We start from the raw sequence: 26,124 nt of genomic DNA on the forward strand, positions 1-26,124 counted from the left end.
ACTGGCTCGGAGGAGAGCAGTGGGGAGGCCCAACTCCAGCCAGGGAGCTGCTGGGGTAGCCGTCTGGGGTCGAGTGGGTAAGCCTGGACGTGCAGGCCAGGGTGTCCACGAGGAGCCTGTGACTGGCTCGGAGGAGAGCAGTGGGGAGGCGGCCAGCGGGGGCAGCCTCTGCCCTTGCTGCCGGGAGGCCTGGGTGATGGCAGAGGTGTGTGGACAGGGCCGTCTGTCAACGTGCAGTGTGACTTCACCACTCCACTGGCAGACAGCACCCGCCGGGCAGGCCAGAGACGCTTCCTCCCCAGGGCGGCTCAGCACCAGCCCTGGCCACACCCTTACAAGTGGGCAGTGCACAGATGGTGGACACCCTCCCAGAAGGTGCCACAGGGAGGCAGCTGGCTGCACGGGCATGTGAGCTTCTCAGTCTTGTTTATTTTAACAACTTCTACCAGACTGCTTCCTGGGGCCGCACAGGTCGCACTCACAGCACAGGGTGTGAGCAGCCTTGGAAACTCGTGCCAAAGCAACACCAAGGCGGCCACACTCACGGCTGCTCCCCCTTGACGCCCAAAGGGGCCCCGCGGCCGCCTGGCTTCCTGCTCTCCGAGTGTCGCTGCGCTCTTCGCTCATTTCCCTACTGTCGCTTTCTCATCAATAAACACCACCTCCACACGCGAGGACGGGAGGACTCCAATCCTCCGCCCCACACAAGCAGCGCCGATTCCTTCCTGCTGCTCATGGCCGCTGTGTTCATTTAGTCGAGGCAAGGACGTGGGTGTGGCCGCAGGGTGGCCCCCAGCCATCCTCCCTGGCCTGCCTTGGAGCCTGGCCGTCTGCTGCCCCGCGTCTGCCCTGGGCTTGTTCAGGGCGTCTTTGGGTTTTGGTTGTGGGCGTGGAACAGGACCCTGGAAGCACACAGGAGCCCTCCCTCCAGTCCTCGCCTGCTCCAGTCAGCTCCAGGACTGTGGGGCGGGGTCCCGCTGGGGGAGACTGAGGGGGGACAGGTAAAGGGTGTGTAGCTGCCCCGGGGCTGTGAGCTCAGGACTGTAGGTGACACGAAAGTGCTTTCTAAGTGACACAGTGTGGGGCCTGTGGGGGCCCTGAGGGCGGCCCTGCACTCCAGGGGTGGCAACTTCTCTCACGGAAGCAGACACCACAATCATGACTCCGCGAAGTCGCTTTCAAGGGGCACGCGTCCCAAGTCCAGGCACGCAGGCGACGTCTGGAGTTTAACTGGCACCTGGACTTCTCCCTCTCCCTGGGGCCACGAGGAACGCCCCGGAAGCAGCTGGAGGCAGCCACAGGGTGTGCATCCCCACGAAGCTCCTTCCTTGTTTTCTTCAGCCCTGGCCTCAAGCCTGCCGGGCCCTGCCCATACTGGGCACTGGTGGCCGCCCTCAGCCCCTGATGGCGGAAGATGGGCCCAGCCGGCACCTGCTGCTCCAGCCCTGCCATGGGATAGGAACCACCGGCAGCCAGGCCTGGCTGTGCTCAGCAGCAGCTTGGACACAGGACAGCTAAGGCTGCGGGCAGGACCAGCTGTCCCCGGGGTCGCTCCCTGGCTTTGAGCTGTGGCTGCACGGATGACCACAAATACAGGGTAGCCTGGGGGGGTGGGGGCAGAGGTGGTGAGCAGGGGCTCTCTGCTTCCTCCAGACCCCCTTTTCCAGGGCCACCCAGGACCACGCCCCACCCCCCACTGTCATGCAGCGGAGACCTGACCAGTGTGTCCCCAGAGGGCATGGAGCGGAAAGACCCAGGCAGTGGCCGCAGCGCAGGGTCAGGTTTAATGGTCACTCTAAGGGGATCGTACACTGTCCATAGCCCGGCCCCCTCCCCTGCCCTTCCCTGGGCTGGGACCCCAGGCTCTGTGAAAGGGGGGCCTGCCCCCAAGCCCCAGTTATATACACGAGCCCTGCCCAGCCAGGGGTTCCCACAGTCCACCAGCAACGGGGCTCACGGTGTGCACCCTCCAGGCCAGCCCCGGCCGACCCCCCACCCCACCCCCGGCCTGTGCTGGGACCCGGCCTCCAGACGAGGCTGCCAAAGCTGAACTCAACAGCAGCAACGCGACAGCTGGGTGGGCTCAAAAAGATGGGGAGGGGCTGTCCCCAGAGCCTTTGCAAAGGGCAAAGCCGAGCCTGGCCCTCCTGCTGCCCAGGCCGCCCCTGCTGGGCCGGCTGAGGTCAGAGTGAGCAGGGGGCGGCAGAAGAGTAAAGCGGACGATCAGACCTGGCACTGACGGTGGCGCCGGCACCACACACGGCTGCCCTGGTGCTGGTGATCAGAGAGGGCAGGGCTGAGGGCAGGGCACGGGAGCTGAACAGCAGTGGCCGCTGGGCCAGGCTGTCTACGTGGGAACTAGTAGCTCGGTGCTCGACTAGTTGACGAGTAACGCTGCGTCCCTTGGACTGTTTCGGGGTAGGAAATTGCACTTATTCTATGAACCCCAGGGAGGGGACTCCCAGTGCTGCAGCCTCCAGGCGAGGCAGGGCAGGGCAGGGCGGGGCCTGGCGGCCCAGTGTCACTGGCCACAGGGCAAGATCCCCCTTGGCCCCCGGGGCTGTGGCCTCTGCGCCTGTCCGTGCAGTGAGGACCAGACCCCACGAGAACCTGAGCAGTGTCTGAGGGTCCCTGAAGCGGCTCTGGGGAGCAGCAGAGCCACGGGGTCCTGGGTATGCGGGCCGGCCCAGCCCCAGGTTCCCCGGTCCAGAGAAGTGGCCTGGCGGTGACCGGCGGTGGCCCGTGCCCCTCACAGGACGCCGTCGAAGTCCAGCAGCTTTGAGTGCTGGCGGCCCTTCCACAGGCGGTACAGCCGGAAGTCAAAGTAGGTCTCGATCATGGCCTTGCCTGGGCAGGAGAGGGCGGGGCCTGGAGCTCAGGCCAGGGCACCCCCGACCCCACCCCTCGGGGATGCCCCATCGCGCCCAAGTTGGGCCCCAGGATGGGCTCACTCACCTTGGGCCGACAGCTCCAGGGGGGACTCAAAAATGACTCTGTAGGGGGTCATGAGGGTCCTGAGGTTCTGGAACAGCTGCAAGAAGGGGCAGGGGTGGGGAGGTGGGAGGCCTGACTTGGACAGCACAGGGTTCCCCGGGGCTGAAGGGGCAGGGGTGGGGAGGTTGGAGGCCTGGCTTGGCTCAGCACAGGGTTCCCCGGGGCTGAAGGGGCAGGGGTAGGGAGGTGGGAGGCCTGGCTTGGACAGCACAGGGTTCCCCGGGGCTGAAGGGGCAGGGGTGGGGAGGTGGGAGGCCTGGCTTGGACAGCACAGGGTTCCCCGGGGCTGAAGGGGCAGGGGTGGGGAGGTGGGAGGCCTGGCTTGGCTCAGCACAGGGTTCCCCGGGGCTGAAGGGGCAGGGGTGGGGAGGTGGGAGGCCTGGCTTGGACAGCACAGGGTTCCCCGGGGCTGAAGGGGCAGGGGTGGGGAGGTGGGAGGCCTGGCTTGGACAGCACAGGGTTCCCCGGGGCTGAAGGGGCAGGGGCCTCACCTTTTCTCCGTTGGGGTTTCCCAGGATGTAGCAGCCCATGACGTGGATGACGTTGGGCTCGGGGTTCACCTTGCTCATCAAGCGGCTCAGCCGCTTCCAGAAGCTGGTGGGAGGGGGCGCGACAGGGGCTTCAGCCAGGACCCCGGGTGAACCAGAGATCTCTGTGGCAGGAGGGGGCCCAGGCTCTGCCTCCAGCCGCCCAGCCCAGGCCCCGGCCCCTCTCACTGGATCATGTCCTCTTCCTTCTCCACTTTGGCAAAGGTGGCCACCTTGTTCTTGAGCAAATAGAGGTGTCCGGGACCTCCCTGAAAGAGGCCAAGGTCAGGGCTTCAGGGTGCGGCTGCACAGGCTCACAGCGGTCACACCCGGTACTCACAGCCACACCCTGCACTCACAGCCACACACCTGCAGTCACACCCACACCCTGCACTCACAGCCACACACCTGTAGTCACACCCCGCACTCACATACTCACACCCTGAACTCACACCCACACACCTGCACACCCTGCACTCACAGCCATACCCTGCAGTTACAGCCACACCTGCAGTCATACCCTGCACTCACATACTCACACCCTGCACTCACACCCGGTGCTCACAGCCACACCCTGCAGTCACACCATGCAGTCACAGCCACACCCTGCAGTCACACCCTGCACTCACAGCCACACACCTGCACTCACACACTGGCACTTACACTCAGCCACATACCTACATTCAGTCACACCCTGCACACACACCTGCACTCACACTCGCACACCTATGCCCACACCACACCCTGCACTCACATACTCACACCCTGCACTCACAGCCACACACCTACACTCACATCCACACACTTACACTCACACACCTGCACTTACACCCAGCCACACACCTAAACTCAGTCACACCCCGCACTCACACCTGCACACACACCTGCAGTCACACCCTGCACTCACATACTCACAGCCTGCACTCACACACCTGCACTTACATTCACAGCCACACACCTACACTCAGTCACACCCTGCACTCACACACACCTGCAGTCACACCGTGCACTCACACTCACACCCTGCACTCAAAGCCACACACCTGCAGTCACACCCTGCACTCACAGCCACACACCTAGACTCTGTCACACCCTGCATTCACACTCACACGCTGTACTCACACACTGGCACTTACACTCAGCCACACACCTACACTCAGTCACACCCCACACTCACACACACCTGCAGTCACACCGTGCACTCACACTCACACCCTGCACTCAAAGCCACACACCTGCAGTCACACCCTGCACTCACACACACCTGCAGTCACACCCTGCACTCACACTCACACCCTGCACTCACAGCCACACACCTAGACTCTGTCACACCCTGCACTCATACTCACACGCTGTACTCACACACCGGCACTTACACTCAGCCACACACCTACACTCAGTCACACCCTGCACTCACAGCCACACACCTATACTCAGTCACACCCTGCACTCACACCTGCACACACACAGCCACACACCTGTACTTACATCACACTTGTGCTCACACACACTGACACGCAGTCACACACCCTTGACACACACCCCCAGCCCCCCCAGGGTGGGATGGGGAGGAGCCCACCTGGCAGAAGATGAGCATTTTCCAGATCTTGGCCCCCTTGTGGTAGGTGTTCAGCTTCTTCTCTATCTCCTCTGCAGGCAGAGTGGTGTGAGCTCGGCCCCTCCTCCCAGCCCAGCGCCCGGAGTTGGGGGTCAGCGGGACACGTACCCAGGATGTCCTCGAACGTTGCGTGCTCGTGGTCCTGGGGACAGACATAGCCACAGGGCCATGTCAGGGCGCTCTGGGCACCGCAGGCAGCCAGGGCCTCTGTGGGGAGGAGGCGGGGGCACTCACGTAGAGGATGGGGATGATGGAGGGGTCGTCCCTGCGGATGATGGTGGGGATGTACTCGGCTTTGGGCACCTTGGAGGAGATGAGCTGGCAAAGACAGAGGGCAGCTCAGGGCCCAGCCCGCACCGCGCCCGGAGCCACCTGCGGACCTGGTCTTGGGGCTCTCAGAAGGGGAGCCCCTCCACCAGGGCACCTCCCGCAAGCGCTGCGCCGGCCTTACCATGACCTTGGGGGGCACAAACCCCTCCGTGTTGCAGGCCGCAGCCTCCAGCCCCTTCTCTGTCTCCCAGTCCAGGTCCTCAAAGGCCTCCTCCAGCGTGCAGTGCGAACTCTGCAGGTCACTGCCTGAGGGGCCGGGGTGGGGGGTGGGGCTCAGCATGCCACGGCCCCCAGGATGCCCTGCCCAGCACTGCTGGGCAGGTGAACGGGCTTGGGAGCAAAGACACAGACGCCCAGCGGCCCTGGGGGGACTCAGGGGCCTGGGCGGGAGCTGGGGGGGGGAGGCGCTGGGACACCTACTGTCTCGGGAGTCGTGGGAAGTGTCGGCTTTCATTGGGGTGGGGTCGCTCCAGGACCGGCTGAAGCTCCGCTCCCGACGCTCAGCGAACGCTGCAGGGCGGGCGCAAAATCCCTGTTAGCAAGCAGGGGCGGGGCCTTGCGGGGGCGTGGCCGGGGAGCCCACAGGCCGAGCGGGAAGACTGGGCTGGCTGCGGGGCGGTCGGGTGCCGCGGTGGGGCCGGGTTGCAGGCCGACCAGGTAGGGGCGGAACTTGAGAGGCGCCCGCAGACCCACCGTCCAGGGCTGCCAGCAGCGCGCGAAGCCCCCTGCGGCCAAGCGCAGCGCCGCCCAGCACCCCCTGCCCGGCACTTACTCTGGGCCTTCACCCGCCGGCTGCCGACCATGCGCAGGTGTTTGCGGAAGTTCCTGGGGGAGGAAGCATGGCGGCTGATGAGGGCCATGACTGGTGGGCCCAGGACATGGCCGGTGCTCAGCTCACACCCTCCCAGCACCCCTGCACGCTCTCCCCCACCGCCCGGGGCAAATGCAAGCCCTGCCCCTCCACCACTCCTGAGACCCCTCCAGGGCGTCCCCCGAGGCTGTCCACGAGCAGCCCAGCTGCTCCCACGCTTGGTGACCCCTCCGCAGCTGCCACCTGCCCAGCGCTGGGGCCCTTGTCCCCTCTGCACACCCCCAGGTTGGCGTGGAGCCTGCGGGAGCTCCTTCCCTACTGTGCCCCCGGCCACGGAGGAGGCAGGTCCTTTCTTCCCCCAAACTGTGTGCCCGCGGAGGCCCAAGGCCCAGGACAACAAATCCCCCTCCCCCGCACATCTCAGGCTGCTGGGGCGGGGGTGCGTAGGCTCTGTGCTTCAGGCCGAAACCAGTGGGCCAGCCGGCACAGTTCCACTGTCAGTGCACCCTCCAAGGTGGGGCCCGCCACCTGGCTCTCCTGCTTGCCAAGTCACCAGAGCAGGGCCAGGCCAGTGGTTGCCTCACCCTTCCCCCCTCAGGGCTGTGGCAGGGCAGGCCCAGGCCAGGCCAGCACAGACCAGAGAGGGACCCTGGTGGCAAGTGGCTGGCAGGCCCTACCTCTGGATTACAGACGCGGAATCATGCTCTCGTTTCCGGCGCTTCCTCTCCGCGTAGCCCCTGAACACCCTGGGAAACCGCCGCAAGTCAGCACTGCCCTTGGCCGGAGGCAGGAGGGACACAGACGTGGGGACAGAGGCACAAGCAGAGGGCCCAGTGGGTGTCCGGCCTGCCTGGCTCTGTCCGAGGCCCGGCTCCCGCGCGCCCATTTTGTGGCCTGGTGCCTGCCGGGAGCCGGGCCCACAGGCACAGCACTGACCAGACCTATTTGGGGATGGGAGGACCCCCCCAGGCATGGCCGCTGTGCCCTTAGGGGCAGTCTCGTGGATACTTACGAGATGCTGAAGACGGAGGCGGGAAGGGAAGGGGAGAGCGTGAGAGAGAAGAAACAATGAGCCTCAGCCCCGTGCCTCCCCTGAGCCCCCAGCCCACAGGGCCCCCGCTGCTCAGTGACTCGGAGGGTCCCTCACGGCACCCCAGCCACCAACTGAGTGTGCCATGTGCCAGTCCCAAAAGGGCAGTGGAAGCTGAGGCCACTGGGCCCATGTGCCCGGTGCTTTGCCCTGGCCAGGCTTGGCTGGGGGTGGGGGGAAGAGGGAGGAGCATTCTGGGACAGGAGCCTGAGCCTGGGGGTAGGAGAGAGCTGCGGAGCTTCTAGGGCATGGGGGCCCCTGCAGCAAAGGTCCGTCCCTGGAAGGAGCCCTGTGACAGAAAACCCCGATGTAGGTCAAAGGTAAAGACCCCTAAATTGTGACCACCTGTGGCACACGGGAACCAGGAGGAGGCTGCCCTTCGGCGGGTGTGAGAGGCAGACACAGGGCCAGGAGGTGGGGCAGGGGCAGGAGAACCTCCCCCGCTCCACCCCACTGATGGCTCCACCCACTGCAGCCAGGGTCAGGTCCCCAGAGCAGGGACACCGGCAGAGGGGAGGAGCCTCAGCCTGCCCTGCCCGGCAGACCTGGCACCGTGTGGGTGCCCGGGGCTGCTCAGAGGCCAGGAAAGGCTCGTCAGCATTTCCTGCGTGCCAGGAAGAGGTGGCCTGGCCCTTATCCTGAGTGGGTGCACGACTCACGCTTGCATAGTTGTGGTTGCTGTCTGGAAGCTGAAGAGGTTCTCCTTGGGGAACCAGGTGCGGATGGGGCCGTCATCTACAAGGGACAGGAGGAAAGCCGCTGGGGTGGGCGGGGGCTCAGGTCACACCCTCAGGCCTTGGGGCTGCTGTCTGAGCCCTCCAGCTGGCTGGCATGAAGGGCGCGCCACAGAAAGCAAGTCTCTCCAGGGGCGCCTGGAGCCCCAAGGCTCGGATGTCAGCCTGGCCAGACCCTCCCCCTCCTGGCCCCCTCCAGGATAAACTGGAGGTCTGCACTGAGGGTGGAGCCCACCTTGCTGAGGGCTGTTGCTTTTTCTGGGCCCCCACATCCTTTCCTTGAGGCCCAGAGCAGCCGGCAGGCAGAGCGGGCATGGGGAGGGGACCAGGGCACTTCCCAAGGCAGCCTCGCCTTCTGATGGGCCAGGACTGCTGGCATCCCCAAGACCCTCCTAGCCCCTCTTGGGGAGCACCCTGATTGACCTGGTATTGGCAAGGCCAAAGCCAACCATGGGGCCTGACAGAGGTGTGTGTGGAGGAGCTGCCGGAGGCCATGGTTCAGGGAGGGAGGGGGAGGCAGAACCCCATGGGCCCATCCTGCTGCTGCACACTGGGATCTGGGCACCCCTTCAGCTGTTCCAAGCCTCGGTGGCTGCTGCTGTCACAGCCGATCACCGGGATGCTAGCTGGTCCCGCCCACGCCTGCCCGAAACAGGCCTCTCACCAGACGCTCCATCGACGCTATACATCCTCTCCAGCTTCTTGTGGTGGCCAGACGCCTCGGGCACAGGCGGCTGGTCCAGGCCAAAGGCCTGAGGAGAGGGACTGGGGGCCAGCTGGGCGCAGCCGGGACATTCCTTGGAGCCCTGGCGACTGCCCGCCCAGCTCTGGCAGGGCCTGCTCACGTCCTCGTGGCTGCTGCCGGGGCTGGCACGCAGGGGCTGGCTGTGGTGGTGAGAGTGCCGCTCCCGCTGCCTGTGCCCCTTCACCACAGACAGCTCGATGGCCTCGGCCTCCGGGCTGGGCAGCAGGGCGGGCTCCCCGGAGATGGTGTACACACGGGGCTGGGGGCCCTCGCCAGCCTGCTTCCCGCTGACCCCCTCTTCTGAGACGCTGCTCTCGTAGCGGCCGTTGGAGACAAGGGAGAGGCGGCGCTTGTTCTGGGGGGCTGGCTGCATTTCAGGAGACCCGTCGTGGCCAGAGTAGGCATCGGCCAGCAGGTGGTCTGGGGGAGAGGCACAGGTGAGCCTGCAGCCTGCTGGCCCGGCCTCCCAGTCTAAGCACACTGCGGGCAGGGAACATCCCACAGGCACCTGGCCTGCCTGGGGGCTCAGGCTGCCCAAGCCCAAGGCCTTGACGCCTTCTGAGAAGTGTTGGCCCGCCCCTCATCCCTCCTGTCTGTGCTGGGAGCAGGGCGTCCGCCACACGACCTCTGCGTGTCTGATGGGGGTGGGAACAAGCAGGCCACCCCCCAGGCTGCAACAGCACCGCGAGCCTGGTGCCGACTCCTCCCCTCCCCCCAGCCAGCTGGCCCTCGGAGACAGTGGTGCCAGCCCTGGGGGTGCCAGGAGGCCTGTTGCCATGCCAACGGCCCAGGCTGGGTGGGTGCCATGGTGATGAGTGATCCAGCTCCTCGGGGGCTCTGGGCCAGGGAGGGCAGGGGATGAGGAAGCAGCCCAGCAGGGCATCGGGGCCCACGCACAGCAGCACAGCCTGGCCTGCGCCTGGCCTGGGGCAGGGGGCAGCGTCCGCGGGTTGGGGGGGCCTCGGACTCCACCCTGGCACTGCCTCCCGCGCCCCTACCTGAGCCATTCCGGTTCTCAGGGTGACTTTGGGACAGGTACTCTCCGAACGCTCGGGCTGCTCTGTGGGGTGGACAGGGCCGGCCACAGTCAGGGCAGCAGCCCCGCCTCCGGCACCTGCCAGACCCCAACCCAGGGCCGCAAGGAGCTGCACGAACCCTGGCGGCGCCGAAGCCCTCAGTCCCCTCCCGCTCAGCCACCCCCCCCCCGCCCCGTCTGCTGTGGGATGGGGTCGCCAGCACGGGGAGGCCCCGGCCGCCGCACTCACCGCACTTTGGCCGCCACCGAGGACATGGCCTCGCTCCTCAACGCCCTCCTCCTGGAGGCGGCGGCGCCCATGGCCGAGGCGGCGGCGCATCCCCGGCTCAGAGCGCGCCCCGCGCCCGCCGCCTCCGCCGGGGCAGCCTCGCCGCGCCGGGGGTCGTGCCTCTGCTCGCGCTCGCGGCCAGGGTCGGGCCCGGGCCCTGCATGGCAGCGCCGGGCACTCGGTGTCCCGCAGCAGCAGCACCGGCAGCCGCGGAGACAGCGGCCCGGTCGGGGGCGGTGGCTCCGCCTCCGTGACGTCACGGGAGGGCGTGGTCCTGGGCGGGGCCGCAGAGCTGAGAAACTGAGGCCTGAGGTCAGGTGACTGCAAGGCCCCGGGGCCCAGGGCCTCCCAGGGTGGGGTCCCGCTCTTATAGCACAGGGTCCCCTGCTCCCAGAGGAGTACTTAGGTCAGCACCCGACCAGATCCAGGGTGAGCGAGGCCTGGGCATCTGAGGGGCTCATCCGGGCGTGGGGGGGGTCCCCAGCTTCATCCAGACCCTGGGCACCACCCTGCCAGCCTTGGAAGAGGGGAGACGACCGGGCCGCGGGCAGTGACCTTGCACAGGGATGACGTGTCGTAGTCTCATCTACCTTTATTGATGCCAGTTCAGCCCGCGGGGGCCTGGCACAGCCCCAGGGTGCTGTGGATGGGCAGGGGGTGCCAGAGTGAGAAGAAGCCGAGGAGCCTCGGCCCCGCCCCGGGGGGCCCCAGGAGAGCTGGACTCCCTGGCCGGCCTTCAGGGAGGGGAGGCCTCAGCAGCTGCCAGGGCCTCGGTCTCCCTGGGGAGACGCAGGATTCAGGTGCCAGGGCAGGCCATCAGCCAGGGGCCTGATGAGTCCTGGGCAGGTTGTGGGGAACCCAGACCTGGGTGTCGATGCCTAGGTGAGAGCTCATCTTCCTGCAAACAGAGCAGGTGGTCGGGGTGCAGCGCAGCTGGGCGGCTGCACCCCGAGGGCCTGCGGGGAGCAATGCCTTGGGTGGGGCGGGGCCCAGAAGCTCACCGAGTCAGAGCCCCGCTCGCGGGTGCTCTGGAAGTCCGCATATGCATCCTGGGGTACGTCGGGCAGCTCCTCCTCGTACTCAGTCTGGTAGTCTGATTCGTCTGCAGCAGAGAGGGGGACAGCGGCTGTGAAACCCAGAGGCAGGGAGGAGCCACAGACCTCAGCCCTTGATCTCCCTGCACTGCCACCAAAGCCACCTGTCCTGGGACTACTGGACAGAGCACTTGCCGGTGCACCAGCAAGGCAGGCCCAGCAGCTGGGACCCGCTTGTCCACTGTGGGCCTTACCAAGCCGGACACCTGCTGGGTCTTCCACAGACACGGGGTGCACAAGACCCCCCACCCACCCCACACAGCATCCCAGTCGCCTGGCCCATGCAGGCAGGGCAGGGCCTGGGGCAGCCACAGGGCCCCACTCTGCTTCATGGGGAGGCTGTGGGCCGCCAGCTGGTGCAGGACCCTTGTTGGGGACAGAGCTGGCCATTCCTCCCTGTCAGCTCCTGCTGGCTCAGGTTGGGGGGTGGTTTTCCCCCCAGCTCTAAGGTGTGGTGAACGCAGGCCAGAGGCAAAATGCGGTGAGCACTGGTCAAGCTTCCTAGCCGGTGAAGCCCAAGTACAGGTGCCTGAGAGCAGATGGGGCCCCGCTCGTCCCCACGTGGCGTCAGCTGACGCCATCACCCTCAGCAGGGCAGGCCCTCGCCCTGGCGTCCAACTCACCGTCCACAGCGGCCGCCTTGGCAGGCTCGATGCGGGACACGATCGCGGCGAGGTCAGTGAAAGAGGCGTTGGGGCAGGCGAGGGTCTGCGTTGAGGCCAGCAGGTGGTGATTCCACGTGCCCCCTCTGAGAGCGCCTCTGGGGGCAGGCGGGGGACACGGGCACTCACCGAGCAGGCCTGTCTCCTGCTGGCTCCCTGCCGGTCCTGCAGCATCCGGTCCAGCACGCCACCGCGAGCCCAGATGTCAAACACCATCCGGCCGTGCTGGTACCCCACTTCCTGCAAACACCCAGGGCAGTTGGGAGGTGCGGGGAGCCCCCACGGAGATGCCCGTCCCGGCAGCCAGGGGCACTCACGCAGATCTCGTTGAACTTGCCGAAGTCCAGGGTGCCGTAGCCGTCGATGGGGGGCCGCAAGTACTCGCAGTAGTCACTGCTCTTCACTGTCTCCAGCTGCCGGACGCAGCACACGTAGGCCAGGCGGGTCTGGATCTCTGCCATGTTCAGCACCTGCCGGCACAGCGCCGAGTCTCCCGCCTCTGCCCCTGTTGTCCCAGGTGCTAGCCCGGGGTGCACAATGGCTCTGAAGGCCTCCCCCCATCCTGGTGTGCCCTGGTGAGCTGTGAGCCCCTCTGCCTGTTCGCACTGTCCTCCCTTTCCCCAGACTGGGCCTCAGAGCCTGCACAGGGATGACCCCAGACCTGCTGGACTCAGGACAGAGGGCAAGGGGGCTGCAGCAAGAGGCCACAGGGGAGTGACCCCATCCGCAGGCGACGTGCCCACCTTGACCTTCGTGGCCAAAGGGTTCCAGCGTTTCCACAGCAGCCACCACCCCGACAGGGCGTCGCCATAGTTGGTGAGGTCCATCTCGTCCCGGCTGCCCACGTCGATGGCAATCACCACTTTTGCCCCCATGGATCTCGCCACATCCGCTGGGTATGAGAGGTGGCTGTGGTCATCACCCAGGATGGACACACAGAGCCGGGGGGTGGGGCCAGGGCACTGCCTGCCTCCCTGGTATTCAAGGCCTGGAACAGGGGCCCTGGATCTCCTCTCCACCCTCATGTGCCCAGCTCTGCGGGCAGACGTGTACATGGAACTGTATGCTGGCCTCCGATCACATGTGCAACAGGTGACAGGTGTGGCGTTGCCGGCAGCAAACCTGTCGCCTGCAGGCATTAAGGTCTGGCTGTGAGCACAGATGGGGCCTAATTGCTGCCGGGTTCTCTACTTGGCCTTTGTTCTGGACACTGCGGGGCTGACAGGCAGAGCCATATGCTGGGAGCACAGAGCACCTGTGGCCTGGCGTGTGCGTGCGTGTGTTCTCTGGGCTGTACGAGGCTCTGCTCTGACGCCAGCATGATATTTTCCCTTGGCACACACCAAGAAAAGCGTGTATCACTCCAGCCTTCCCAGGGTGGAGGCGGCTGTGGCAGGCAGCCACGGGGCGGAGCGGCTGAGGCATCTGGGCCGTGCTGGGGTGGACTCGTCGCCACCGCGTACCTGGAAGGTTGTTGATGTAGCCCCCGTCCATTAACAGGTGTCCGTCTTTGGGGTCGCAGAGTGGGGGCATGTAGCCCGACAGGGACATGCTAGCACGCACATAACGCCATAGAGAGCCTGGAGGGGAGAGTGGGCGAGTGGGAGGAGGGGCAGGCAGGGCACCATTGCTGTCCCCTGCATCAGATCTGGTCAGTCCCTGAGTGGACAGGTCCCACCTCCTCTAAGAGCACCAGGCTGGCACCCCTGCTGTGCCCTCCTCCTCCTCCTCCTGCCCCGAATGCCCCTCCCAGCCGTGGGGTCTCAGCTCCAGGCCCTGTCCCTCCCCCTGTCCTCCGAGTATAGATCTGCCTGTGCCCACTGCCTCCCAGCAGCCACCAGGCCCAGGGTGTGGAGGGTGGGGCTTACCATCCGTGTGCACCCGCATGGCAGAAGCCGTGATGTCAGTGGTGACGGCGAAGTAGGGGAGCCACAGGTCCTGTGGGGAGGACAGGCTCAGCCTCTTCTCCCACTGTGGGGGTCCGAGGGCAGCCCTGTTGTGGGGGGTCCCTGCTGTGGAACGCACCTCAATCTGCCGATCCTTGAAGATGCTGCAGATGCTGCTGTTGAAGCCGGCACCCGAGAACATGGACGTGATGGGGTAGGTCAGGTCCAGCACCGTCTTCACTATCGACGTCCTGTCCTACAGGCACAAGAGGCCGCTGCTGACTCACAGCTCAACCGCAGGACCCGCAGCTGGGCCCGAGCACAAGGTGGCAGAGGGTGGTGGAGCCCCCGGGGCCTGGAGGCTGGGACATGGCCCACCCCTTGGGGCCCTTGAGGGACCCTGTGGGCCTCTCCAACTCAGCCCTTATAGCTAGCTGGGGCTTCCTTGTTTGCCTGCTCACTGACGGGAGCCCAGGTGGGATGCTGAGTGGTGAGGAGAGGTCAGAGCCCCAAGGCTGGCCCTGGTGACCAGTGAGGCCCAGTGTGATGACACGCCATCAGGGCCCTGGGGGCTGCGGGGATCTTGCCCAAGCCCGGCTCTCCCTCAGTGGCTCCTTCTGGGTGGGACCAAGGCCTGTCTTCCTCATGAGGATGGAGGCCAAGCAGACCCTGTGGTGGGCGGGCCTCATGCATCAGTGGCCTCACTCCCAGCATGCCTGGCCTCAAGGCCGGCCTCTGACTCTCGGAGCAGGGAAGGGGAGGAAGGGCCTTCTGCTGTTGCACGCCAAGCCTGCAGCGGACGGGGTGGGGAGGAGCCAGGACAGGCCCATGTGCTCAGACCAAAGAGTCCCTCAGTTGATGGGTGCTGCTGGACAGTGGGGCCCAGGACAGCTTGGACCACTACACTTCCCTGGTATGGGGACACCCCCGATGCCGGGAGGCCCTGAGTTCAAGCACCCCCACAGCTGCCCCAGCACCAGCCTGGACGGAAGGGGAAGAGAGGGGGCTGCCCCAGCCTGGGGCTGAGTTCTCCTGAAGCTGCCCTCTGCCCCAGTGGACACAGCCTGGGACACAGCTCTGGGCAGTGGTGCCCGCTCTTGGGCAGCCACCTTGAGGGGTAACCAGGTGACCATTTCTGGAGCAGCAGCAGTGCCCTCAGGAAGTCTGCTCTTTCTGAAGGACACAGATACTTGCAACACTCCTACCACCACCAGGGCCCGCACCGTCCCACCCACTGCATTTCACACTGTGCCCCAGGAGCGTGGGGCAGACTGACAGCAGAGCAGCCCCCCCCCACTCCCAGCAGCCTTTGCCCCAGCACCACCCACACCGCCATGCCTCAGCTTCCTGAGGCAAACCCCAGGAGAGGTTCTGGCCCTGGCCTCCCCTCACTCCTTGCTGCTCCTGACGGGTCTGGGGGCCTTGCCCTGGGGCCCTGCATGATGGCTGCGTCTGCCTCCAGGGCTGCGAGCTGCACACAACCCTCCAGTGTCATCATTCAGACCCCAGGCACAGAACCACGCCTCCCACTACAACCCAGCCCCTGCTCCCCTTCCTGAGGCCCCCAGAGCCAGAGGCCAAGGGTCCCGATGCCGTCCCAGCCCCCACAGCGTACCTCAGCCCACTGCTTGGCCCGGATCCGCATCTGGCTGTAGCTGCGCTCCTCGGAGTACAGGGCGCCCATGAAGGCCCCAATGGATGTCCCTCCAACCATGTCCACGGGGATGCCGCACTCTGCCAGGGCCCTGACAATGCCCACCTGGGCACAGCCTCTGCACCAGCCAGGAACACGTGAGGAGTGAATGTTATCACCGGGACCAGCCCCCGGCTGTGCCCCACAGAGACCCCAGGGCAACCCAGTGCCCAAGCCCTGCACAGATAATGAGGCCAGGAAGCACTCAGGGAGTTTGTACACAACTTAAATATTTTTCCTGGAGGGGCTGAGATGGCACAAGGGTGTCCCCAGAGGCCAGCATCTGGCCTTTTCTACCTGCAAAATCTGCTGACCCCAACAGTGTCCAGAAGGTTGGGAAACTGAACAGGGCCTTGCTGGACACAGGTAGGGTAGGGGACATTGGAGCTGAGGGCTCTGTGGAGGGATGGCTCTCGGCAGAGGCCTGAGGGCAACTTCCAGGAGGCAGGCGGAGCCTTGCCCTCAGAGACCAGGTCTGCCTGCACCTTTGCAACCCGCCGGAGTCACCGTCCAGGACCTCGAATTACTGCTGCTGTTTTCTCACACAATGACTACTACATCGTGATACAGGAAGCCAGAAAACAGACAATGGAAATGGACCAGAGCAAACCCAGATAACAAATATCAGGGCTCAGCTTTAAAATCTCCATGCTTAGGGGCAGGTAAAGCTGACACCCGCAGTGCTGGCATCCCATGTGGGTGCCGGTTCAAGTCCTGGCTGCTCTACTTTCGATCCAGCTCTCTGCTATGGCCTTGGAAAACAGTAGAAGATGCCCAAGTCCTTGGGCCCCTACACCCACGTGGGAGACCCAGAAGAAGCTCCTGACTCCTGGCTTTGGATTGGTGCAGCTCCAGCCGTTGTAGTCATCTGGGGGAGTGAACCAGCAGGTGGAAGACCTTTCTCTTTCTCTCTCTCTTTATCTCTTTCTCTTTGCCTCTTCTTTTTCTGTGTAACTCTGAGTTTCAAGTAAATAATAAAATAAATCTTAAAAGAAAAACAAAACAGCAGAAGTGACAGCCACACAGAACTGGAAACTCGCTGCTCATACGGTCAGACAGCTATCTGAAGACTTGATGGGGGCCCAGGCCTGAGACAGGATGGGCGAGAAGTGGGTGTCGCAGGACACCTGCAGACGGAGTGCACACGGCGCTCTTCCAGCTTGAGAATACCAGCACCGTCCCGCCGGCGGGAGCTGTGTAGGCCACAGGAGCAGGTACACGAAGCCCAGGAGAAGAAGGTGACACCACACCCACCACAACGTCCGCAGTCTAAAACATGGACAGTGCCCAGAGCCAGCAGGGCTCGTACCCTGGCTGGGCTGGCGCGTGAGGTCAGGCACAAGAGAGATAATGTACCGCCCCACCACGAGAGGAAAGAAAACATCCATTCACCGGAAGACCTGTATAAGAACGCTTGTAACGGTTTTGTTGGTGATAACCAGAACATGAAACAAACCAACATCCAGCAGGAAGAGCAGATGGGACAGCGGGGGTGTGACGGGACCCTGCTCAGTGATACCACACTGGCACAGGGGCGTCTCGGAGACACCCCGTGGAGTGGGCCAACCAGGTGGACAGCAAGTCCTGCCGCTAGAACCCCCACAGAATCACCACCCTGCCTGGATGCGTGGAGACAGCAGAGCAAAAAGGCCAATGTGGGAACAGGGGGGAAAGACGGAACTGGAGGGTCTATCCGGAAAGCCAGCATCTTACCACGAGACACTTCAAGGGAGAGAAGAGAAAAAAGGCAGAGGTAAATATTTTTGAAAATAAAAGGTTTCCCAGAGTAGGAGTTCACAAGTCCCAGGTCTGAAAGGGCTGACGGGGAGTCCAGTGTAGGGAACGAGGGGTGAACCCCATCAGGCACACAGGGACACTCTCAGAAAAACCTGCAGAGAACTTCTGAGGACTTGAGAATCCAGTGGAACTTCTCACAAGGTCCACAACAGCAAGACAATGGACTCACGCCTTCAAATCCCCAGGGAAAACTGATCCCATCTAGAATTCCATACCCAGCAAAGCTATCATCAATGACAGTAACATGAGGACTTCTGACATGCATGGTCTTAAAACTTTTACTTCCCATGCATCTCAAGGACATTTGCATGACTACGTATTCACAAAAGTGAGTGTTCTGTTAAGAAAGTGGAAGACACAGAATGCAGGAAATGAAACTGAACACGGGAGAGGTGAGGGAAAATTCTAGAAAGCCAGCAAAAGAGACTGGGGCAGCCAGAGGGCCTCAGGGACAAGAACTCCTGAGCAGGATAAACACAGGCGGCTTGGTGTGTCTGAGTGCTTCCAGCACCCAGAAAAGTGAGCAAATGGAAAACCCAACACTTATTAACCCCAGGGAATGGATGCAGACCCGATATGTATGTGGCATGGCTTAGAGTAACAGTGTGTGCAGTGAGTGGCTTGGCTGGCGGTACACCACACTAGAGTGGAGTGGGAGGGAGGGAGACACGCATGGGCACTGGAGGGGTGATGGATGGATGACAGACAGATGATGGATGTGTAGACTGCAGACAGATACAGATGGAGAGACAGACTCTGTGTTCAAGGGGGTTAGAAAGTCACCAAGTAAAACTTAAAACCCACATTAATGAGAATATGGCTTTGGTACCCAGAAGGGGCAGATGGCTGAAAATGTAGGGAGTGGCTGGATCTGGGGCAGGCATGGTGGGAGGAGGTTGCTACCACACAGCTTCCAAGTATCGCCCTGATTAAAACCACTCTTGGATTAAAAACACTAGACCTGGCCTGAAAACCAGGCCCAATGGCCCTGGGCCACTCACTGCCCTGGACGTAGGAGACCTGGGTCCTCCCCTGAGCCTGCATCTCTGAGGCTCTCAAGCCAAGGCGGGGCCCGCAGGCGGTCTGGCCCCTACATTCAGGTCTCCAGGCCAGTGGGCTTAGCTCTCATCCTGTCCACCAGCTCGTGCTGGGGTCCAGCGGGGCCAGGCCTCAGCACACACAGGGCTCCTCCCCGGGCAATGCTGCTGTCCCATGAGGAGGCCCCGGCCTGGCTCTCAGTCGTCACCTGCCCTCTGGCATATGGTTCACCTGCAGGCACCTGCCTCACCTCACTGTGCCCATGATGCTCCGGGCCCCACTTCTGCCCCCTGCAAACCTCTCTGTAGGTCTGGGAGAAGGTGGTGAGCACTCATGCCATCAGGGCAGGAATTCTTTGGGCTAAGGGTGCTTTAAGGAACTCACAGTCGGAGGAGCTGGAGAAAGCTTTGCTATTTCGTGAGCAGATCAGATCGCTGCTGTACAACGCGAGCATGAAAGCGGGAAGAAGCTCACCAGGAGCCTGGCGGGAAGACGGGCAAAGGGAAGGACGCAGCACTTTCAGAGGAGGGGGCGGTGGCTGACAGGCAAGCCAGAGGCGGAGGCAGCGGTGCTCCTCAGCGGGCATGAGAGGCGCCCTCCGTGCCAGTGCTTCCAACGCCTGGTCAGGGGTGCGGTCCGGCCCGGCACACATCAGCATCCTCGCAGTGCCCTGCCTCCGGGGTGCCCGTCACTGCCTCCCCACACTGGGGGCGGGGACTCACCTGGCTCCCCCTCCCCCAAGCACCAAGGCAATGGCGTTGCCCGTCAGCACCCGTGCCAGGCGGGAGAAATCCGAGTGCCGGTCTGGGGTCCGCTGGAAGACGCGTTCGTACATCTCCGCCTGGGAGAGGGGCCAGCGGAGGGCAGGGCTGGTGCAGGGCGCCCCCCCGACCCCTGCATCCTGTCTGCACTGCTGCGCTTCTATACCTGAACCGAGGTCCTGGGAGCACCTTGGCGCCCAGGTGGGGCCGCTCCCTTGGGGGAAGCTGTCGGCAGACAGTGAGTGCCACCCAGCACTGGAGACCACGCAGCTCCGCAGAGCTGTCCCCGGGGCCCCCGTTGGGGACAGTAAGCCTGTGCGCACTGGCTCAGGCGAAAGCAGCCACGAGGACGTTATCCACCATGCCGTGGGTCCGGGCAGGCTGCGGTGCTGGGGAGGGCTGCAGGCACCCTACCGAGCGGGCGCCTCTGGATCAAGGACGAGGCACCCCAAGGCCACCTCAGTGCCTGCCCCTCACCCTGCTGTCAGGCCTGTGTTTCAGGGCCTGCTGGCCCATGGTGGCCTCTCTCTGCTCGTGCCTCCGCCATGCTGGGCCTCGTCCTATCTGCAGGGCTCAGGCATGAGATTCCCAAAGGTCAAGCCCTAGGGAGGACAAGCTCCTAGCCAGCACATGCGTGCAAGAGGAGGCCCCCGAGAATTCAGAGGCTGGGGAATCAGGGAGAGAAAGAGCACCCTAGGTGTTCAGGAAATAAATGGCACGGCCTCGGGGCAGGCAGGCAGGAGCCCAGGAGCCTGTGCTGGGCTGCTCCGCCGGGCCTCACCAGCTTGGGCAAGCTCCTGCGGGAGAAGACGCGGCGTGGACAGCGGAGGTGCAGGTGACCTGAGCACCAGCTCCGCATGTTGAGCCACTCCACGGTGCGGGCGGGTGCCGGGCCCTCCTCCCGGTGCAGCAGGATCAGTTGCTTCTGCGCCCTCACGGCCGAGTTCTCCAGCATCCGCTCCAGCTGGTAGGAACAGACCTAGGGTCAGTGGCGCAGGCCCAGGCCTAGGCCCAGGCCCAGGCAGGACAGAGGGCCTGAGAGCAGACGACTGCGCTCCGCGTGCTGCTTGGGAGCTGGGGGTGGGAGAGGCCTCCTCTCTCTGCTGCTGGAGTGCGGCCCCAGCAACACACATCACACTCACCCTGGGAAGGAGCGTCACCCTGCACAACAGACACGCACACTCACCCTGGGAAGGAGCGTCACCCTGCACAACAGGAGCACACGCACTCACCCTGGGAAGGAGCGTCACCCTGCACAACAGGAGCACACACACTCACCCTGGGAAGGAGTGTCACCCTGCACAACAGGAGCACACACACTCACCCTGGGAAGGAGCGTCACCCTGCACAACAGGAGCACACACACTCACCCTGGGAAGGAGTGTCACCCTGCACAACAGGAGCACACGCACACTCACCCTGGGAAGGAGCGTCACCCTGCACAACAGGAGCACACATCACACTCACCCTGGGAAGGAGCGTCACCCTGCACAACAGGAGCACACGCACACTCACCCTGGGAAGGAGCGTCACCCTGCACAACAGGAGCACATCACACTCACCCTGGGAAGGAGCGTCACCCTGCACAACAGGAGCACATCACACTCACCCTGGAAAGGAGCGTCACCCTGCACAACAGGAGCACACACACTCACCCTGGGAAGGAGCGTCACCCTGCACAACAGGAGCACATCACACTCACCCTGGGAAGGAGCGTCACCCTGCACAACAGGAGCACATCACACTCACCCTGGGAAGGAGCGTCACCCTGCACAACAGGAGCACACGCACACTCACCCTGGGAAGGAGTGTCACCCTGCACAACAGGAGCACACACACACTCACCCTGGGAAGGAGCGTCACCCTGCACAACAGGAGCACACACACTCACCCTGGGAAGGAGCGTCACCCTGCACAACAGGAGCACACGCACACTCACCCTGGGAAGGAGCGTCACCCTGCACAACAGGAGCACACATCAGAGAGGAGCCATTTTTAGCTGCCCCAGGATTAGGCAGGCAGGCAGAGGTGTGTGAGGAGGCAGAGCAGGGAGCAGAGGGAGCTGGGAAAGCCAACTCGAGGTGAACATTCTAGTCCTGCTCACCATGCTGGGAAGGCTGCAGGCCCACGGCCTCCCCGGTAGCCACGCAGCAAGGGACAATTCAAACGCAGTGGGGAAAGCATTCTGGTGACATCTGCCCCCTCTGAAGTCAGTGGCTCTGCCATGTGGGTGCCCAAAGGCACCCTGCACACAGCTCGCCACCCAGAAACAGCTTCCCGGACCACCAGCGGAAAAAGCAAAAGCAGATGGCGCCGTGCTCACAAACTCAGCAACCTTAAACATGAGGGAACGACATGGAGGAGGGAAAAAGAACACTTCACAGCCACGTGAAATAGGGCAACGTGGGGGCAGACGTGGTGGAGCAGGACTCCTGCTCCCTGGATGGGAGCGCAGGTTCACGTCCTGGCTGCTCCACTTCTGACCCAGCTTCCTGCTAATGCACCCTAGGAAGCAGCAGGTGACACTCAAGTACTGGGTCCCTGCCACCCATGGGGAGACCTCGATGGAGGAGACCCCAATGGAGGAGACCCCGATGGAGTTCCAGGCTCCTGGTTTCAGCCTGATCTGGCCCAGCCTTGGCTGTTGTGTGCATTCAGGGAGCGAACCGATGGATGGGAGATACCTCTCTCTCTCTCTCTCTCTCTCTCTCTCTCTCTCTCCCCCTCTCCCTCTGTTTTCAAACAGATAAAAACTAAACAAGTAAACATTAAATAAAATAGGGCATTATTGGGAGTGGACAGGTGCCTGGGTTCAATTCCTGGCTCCAGTTCCTTTTTTTTTTTTTTTTAAGATTTATTTATTTATTTATTTATTTTTGGCCAGGCAGAGTTAGACAGTGAGAGAGAGACAGAGAGAAAGGTCTTCCTTCCATTGGTTCACTCCCCTAATGGCCGCTACAGCCGGCGCTGCATCAATCCAAAGCCAAAAGCTGGGTACTTCCTCCTGGTCTCCTATGTGGGTGCAGGGACCCAAGCACTTGGGCCATCCTCTGCTGCCCTCCCGGGCCACAGCAGAGAGCCGGACTGGAAGAGGAGCAACCAGGACTCGTACCCAGCGCCCCAATTGGGACTAGAACTTGGGGTGCTGGCACCGCAGGCAGAGGATTAGCCAAGTGAGCCATGGCGCCAGCATATTTTTTATTTACTTGTAAAGCAGAGTTACAGAGAGATGAGGTGAGACAGAGAGAGATGTCTTCCATTTGCTGGTTCACTCCCCAAATGGCCCCAACAGCCAGGGTTGGGCCAGACTGAAGCTAGGAGCCTCCAGTTTCTTCCAGGCCTCCCACCTGGGTGCAGGGGCTCAAGCACTTGGGCCATCTTCCACTGCTTTCCCAGGTGCATCAGCAGGGAGCTGGATTAGAACTGGAGCAGGTGGGTCTCAAAATAGTGCCCATATGGGCTGCTGGTGCTGCAGACAGAGGCTTAGCCTGCCACGCCACAGTGCCAGCTCCTGATTCCAGCTTCCTGCCGGGGTGAACCTTGGGGGGACAATGGTGACGGTCTACTTGGCCGGGCTCTTGAAGACCTGGACTGAGCTCCCAGCTCCTGCAATGAGCATTTGGAGAGTGAACGAGTGGATGGGAACTCTGTCTCTCAAACAACTAAATGAGTTTTAAAAATAGGGCATTGTTATAAAACTTGAAACCCAGAAAAGGGTGCTTGACACATAGGCTGTAAAAAGCACAAAAAATAAACCAGGGCTCCGAGTCCACGAGAGGCCACCAAGGACAGAGGCTTTGTGTGAACACTGGCGGGGGCACAGTGCTGCGCTCCCGAAGCTCGTTACCCGTCCTCTCAGAGAAGGGGGTCCAGGGGAAGGAGGGGCCCAGGCCCCCAGCTCACCTCGCCCAGCAGAGGCTCCTGCTCGCCCAGGCCCACGATGAGGACGCAGTCGGCTTGCCGGACGCAGCGCTGAGTCCAGGGTGTGAGTGTGCTGTCCGTCTGGTAGAGCACGATCCGGTGGATGTCCTCCTGCTGGCCCAGCCAGCTGGACAGCCGGTACTCGTGGACGCTGCCGGGCACGGGGCGCTCAGCCTCTGAGGCAGGCTCCCAGGGGGCCCTCCCTGGGAGTCCTGCGCCTTCAGGGGCACTGCCCCTCTCACAGGGCAGTCAGAGAGGACGGGGTCTGGTGGAACCCCACCCACACGCAGCACAGCAGGCATGCAGACGCCCGGGTACAGCCAGGCTGGTTTCTGCACAGCACCAGTGGGCGCCTCAACCACCATACCTGTCCAGAGCCGCCGAGCCAAGGCGCTGCTTTATGTTGTCGCTGGTCAGCAGCAGCGTTGGACCTGAGGACAAGTGAGGTGGACAAGAGCAAGTCCTCCCTAGGCAGCGCTCCCCCGGAAGTGCCTGCCAAGCCATTTCTGGCCTTCTGGGCGGGCAGGGGAAGCGCCTGGGGCCGAGGGGACCACACCCTCTGCCCTCCAGGAGGCTCCAGCAGCCTCTCTGGGCCTCCCAGAGGTGAGGGACTCAGGCTGATCAGGGGCAGCAGGAGCCCTGAGCTTTGTGCTCTGTGTCTCCAAGCCCAGCTACAGCCAGCGGCAGAAAGCCCACCGGGGGCTCAGGAGGAGCTGCCCCATGGAGCTCTGGCGGCACACAGGCCGTCCACCCTGCCATCGGCGTGGTGGGCTGGGAGGGCTGTGGCAGCCTTGCAGCCCCTTCGACGGTGCAGGAGCTTTCCAAGGAGTGACAAGTAAGTGACGGGCGTTACTCTCTCCCATCTCAGCAGCCTCCAGAAGAGGACGCGCCTTACGGAGGCAGGGGCTCACTGGAACGCCCCCACCACCCGAGGCGCACGGCCAGATCCAAGTGCAGACGCCCCTGCAGGGGCTCGGGGATGAGGCAGCAGATGCGCGCTGAGGGGACTGCACTCCCCTGCTCACAGGTGGGACTGCTCCTGTCCTGCGGTGACTGCATGAGACAGGACGCCCAGGGCAGGAGCACCCCACAGCCTGGGCATCCTCTACCTAATGTCAGCTCTGCACAGCAGCACACAGTGGGGGCCACATCTGGCTGCAGCAAGGGGAGGTGCAGCCTGAGGCTCACGGGGATCCCTCAGTGTGCGTCTGCTGCCTAGAGTTGGGCAGCTCTGAGGGGAGCAGTCAGGCCAGAGCGGTGGCCCGGGCTCCAGCTGCCGCCTGTCCCACGGTGCTCACCACCTCCACTCCTGAGAGATCTGTCTCAGGTCCTTGGTAGGGAGGCGAGGAGAAGGGCATGGACAGGCCCTGGGCAGGGGGCCTCCATGCCTCACGGGGGTCCTGCCCTCTGGAGGGCAGAAGACAGCTCAGCTCCAGCACTTGTGGCCAGCTCCGGGGCTATGGCTGCAGCAGGCGTCCAGCCAGGCCACTGCCCCACTCCTGCTGCAGCCTGGACATTCGCTGCCAGCCTGGCGGAAAGGGAACAGCACCTCAAAGTGCCAGCAGAAAACAGACTCCAGGCTGGACCCCCACTCAGCGAACGCGCTCGTAAGCAAAGGTGAGCAGCCGGGACATCTGACCGCTGGCAAGGGAGTGGCAGCACAGCGCCGAGTCTGGTCTCCCTGGAACAGGGCTCAGCGTGACTGAGCCCTGCAGCCCTCTGGGTAGCCTTGGACCAACTCAGTTCTTTACTCTCTTGAGTGAAGTTCAAGAATAACTGTAGGGGCCAGCGCTGTGGCGAGGTGGGTTAAAGTTCCAGCCTTCAGCGCTGGCATCCCATATGGGGGCCGGTTTGAGTCCTGGCTGCTCCACTTCCGATCCAGCTCTCTGCTATGACCTGGGAAAGCAGTGGAAAATGGCCCAAGTGCTTGGGCCCTGCACCCACGTGGGAAACCCAGAAGAAGCTTCCGGCTCCTGCCTTTGGATCAGCTCAGCTCTGGCCATTGCGGTCATTTGGGGAGTGAACCAGCAGAATGGAAGACCTCTCTCTCTCTCTCTCTGGCTCTACCTCTCTTTGTAACTCTGTCTTTCAAATAAATAAAAATTAAAAAAAATTTTTTTGACAGGCAGAGTGGACAGTGAGAGAGAGAGAGACAGAGAGAAAGGTCTTCCTTTGCCATTGGTTCACCCTCCAATAGCTGCCGTGGCTGGTGCGCTGCGGCCGGCGCACTGCGCTGATCTGAAGCCAGGAGCCAGGTGCTTCTCCTGGTCTCCCATGGGGTGCAGGGCTGAAGTACTTGGGCCATCCTCCACTGCACTCCCTGGCCACAGCAGAGAGCTGGCCTGGAAGAGGGGCAACCGGGACAGAATCCGGCGCCCCGACCGGGACTAGAACCCGGTGTGCGGGTGCTGCAGGCGGAGGATTAGCCTAGTGAGCCACGGCGCCGGCTAAAAAATTATTAAAAAAAGAATAACTGTAGGCTGGCACCACGGCTCACTAGGCTAATCTTCCACCTGCAGCACCCGCACACCGGGTTCTAGTCCCGGTCGGGGCGCCGGATTCTGTCCCGGTTGCTCCTCTTCCAGTCCAGCTCTATGCTGTGGCCCGGGAGTGCAGTGGAGGATGGCCCAAGTCCTTGGGCCCTGCACCCGCATGGGAGACCGGGAGGAAGCATCTGGCTCCTGGCTTCGGATCAGCACGGTGCACTGGCCGCAGCGTGCCAGCCACAGCAGCCATTGGGGGGTGAACCAGCGGAAAAGGAAGACCTTTCTCTCTGTCTCTCTCTTACTGTTCACTCTGCCTGTCAAAAAAAAAAAAAAAAAAGGAATAATTGTAGTGGGGCCAGTGCTGAGGCCTAGTGGATAAAGCTGCCGCCTGCAGTGCCGGCATCCCCTATGGGCACTGGTTCAAGTCCTGGCTGCTCCACTTCTTTTTTCCTTTCTTTCTTTTTTTTTTTTTTTTTAAGATTTATTTATTTATTCTAAAGGTAGAGATATGGGGGGGGGGGTAGAGAGAGAGAGAGAGAGAGAGAATGAATCTTCTATCCAGTTCATTTCTCAAATGGCTGCAATGGCTGGAGCTGGGCCAGGCCGAAGCCAGGAGCCGGAAGCTTCCTCCAT

At 63.0% G+C, this 26,124-nt stretch overlaps 2 protein-coding genes across 9 annotated transcripts in view; both read right to left on the bottom strand.

Moving 5' to 3' along the window:
* Window positions 1–1,765: 1,765 nt before the first annotated feature.
* On the bottom strand, window positions 1,766–10,322 carry NSMF (NMDA receptor synaptonuclear signaling and neuronal migration factor). The gene is made up of 15 exons (XM_051838880.3): window positions 10,115–10,322; window positions 9,848–9,909; window positions 8,769–9,269; window positions 8,030–8,105; window positions 6,958–7,026; window positions 6,242–6,294; window positions 5,890–5,979; window positions 5,591–5,715; window positions 5,374–5,457; window positions 5,248–5,281; window positions 5,101–5,171; window positions 3,711–3,790; window positions 3,486–3,588; window positions 2,956–3,031; window positions 1,766–2,847 (listed from the first exon to the last, which is right to left on the bottom strand). Exons 1-15 carry the CDS (start codon window positions 10,183–10,185, stop codon window positions 2,750–2,752), a joined length of 1,593 nt encoding a protein of 530 aa, XP_051694840.1. The 5' UTR covers window positions 10,186–10,322; the 3' UTR covers window positions 1,766–2,749.
* Window positions 10,323–10,328: 6 nt separating this feature from the next.
* Window positions 10,329–26,124, bottom strand: part of PNPLA7 (patatin like domain 7, lysophospholipase) — an 88,479-nt gene continuing 72,683 nt past the window's right edge. For 2 of the 8 annotated variants that reach the window (XM_017339067.4, XM_089323156.1), the window contains exons 22-35: window positions 23,373–23,436; window positions 22,988–23,156; window positions 19,866–20,048; window positions 19,046–19,164; window positions 15,411–15,567; window positions 13,935–14,051; window positions 13,778–13,847; window positions 13,373–13,489; window positions 12,653–12,801; window positions 12,227–12,379; window positions 12,039–12,149; window positions 11,871–11,955; window positions 11,155–11,255; window positions 10,721–11,051 (exon numbers count right to left, since the gene is read on the bottom strand). In XM_017339067.4, the coding sequence (XP_017194556.4) occupies window positions 10,950–11,051; window positions 11,155–11,255; window positions 11,871–11,955; window positions 12,039–12,149; window positions 12,227–12,379; window positions 12,653–12,801; window positions 13,373–13,489; window positions 13,778–13,847; window positions 13,935–14,051; window positions 15,411–15,567; window positions 19,046–19,164; window positions 19,866–20,048; window positions 22,988–23,156; window positions 23,373–23,436 (1,697 nt within the window). In that variant the 3' untranslated portion in view covers window positions 10,721–10,949. Of the gene's footprint in view, window positions 11,052–11,154; window positions 11,256–11,870; window positions 11,956–12,038; window positions 12,150–12,226; window positions 12,380–12,652; window positions 12,802–13,372; window positions 13,490–13,777; window positions 13,848–13,934; window positions 14,052–15,410; window positions 15,568–18,716; window positions 18,943–19,045; window positions 19,165–19,865; window positions 20,049–22,987; window positions 23,157–23,372; window positions 23,437–26,124 lie in introns of those variants that run through there. The other 6 variants (XM_089323165.1, XM_089323151.1, XM_089323161.1 and 3 more) reach the window with 6 other exon arrangements.

The sequence above is a fragment of the Oryctolagus cuniculus genome, chromosome 1, assembly GCF_051225735.1.
Source record: "Oryctolagus cuniculus isolate XC-2025 breed Fujian yellow rabbit chromosome 1, ASM5122573v1, whole genome shotgun sequence".
Taxonomy (NCBI): domain Eukaryota; kingdom Metazoa; phylum Chordata; class Mammalia; order Lagomorpha; family Leporidae; genus Oryctolagus; species Oryctolagus cuniculus.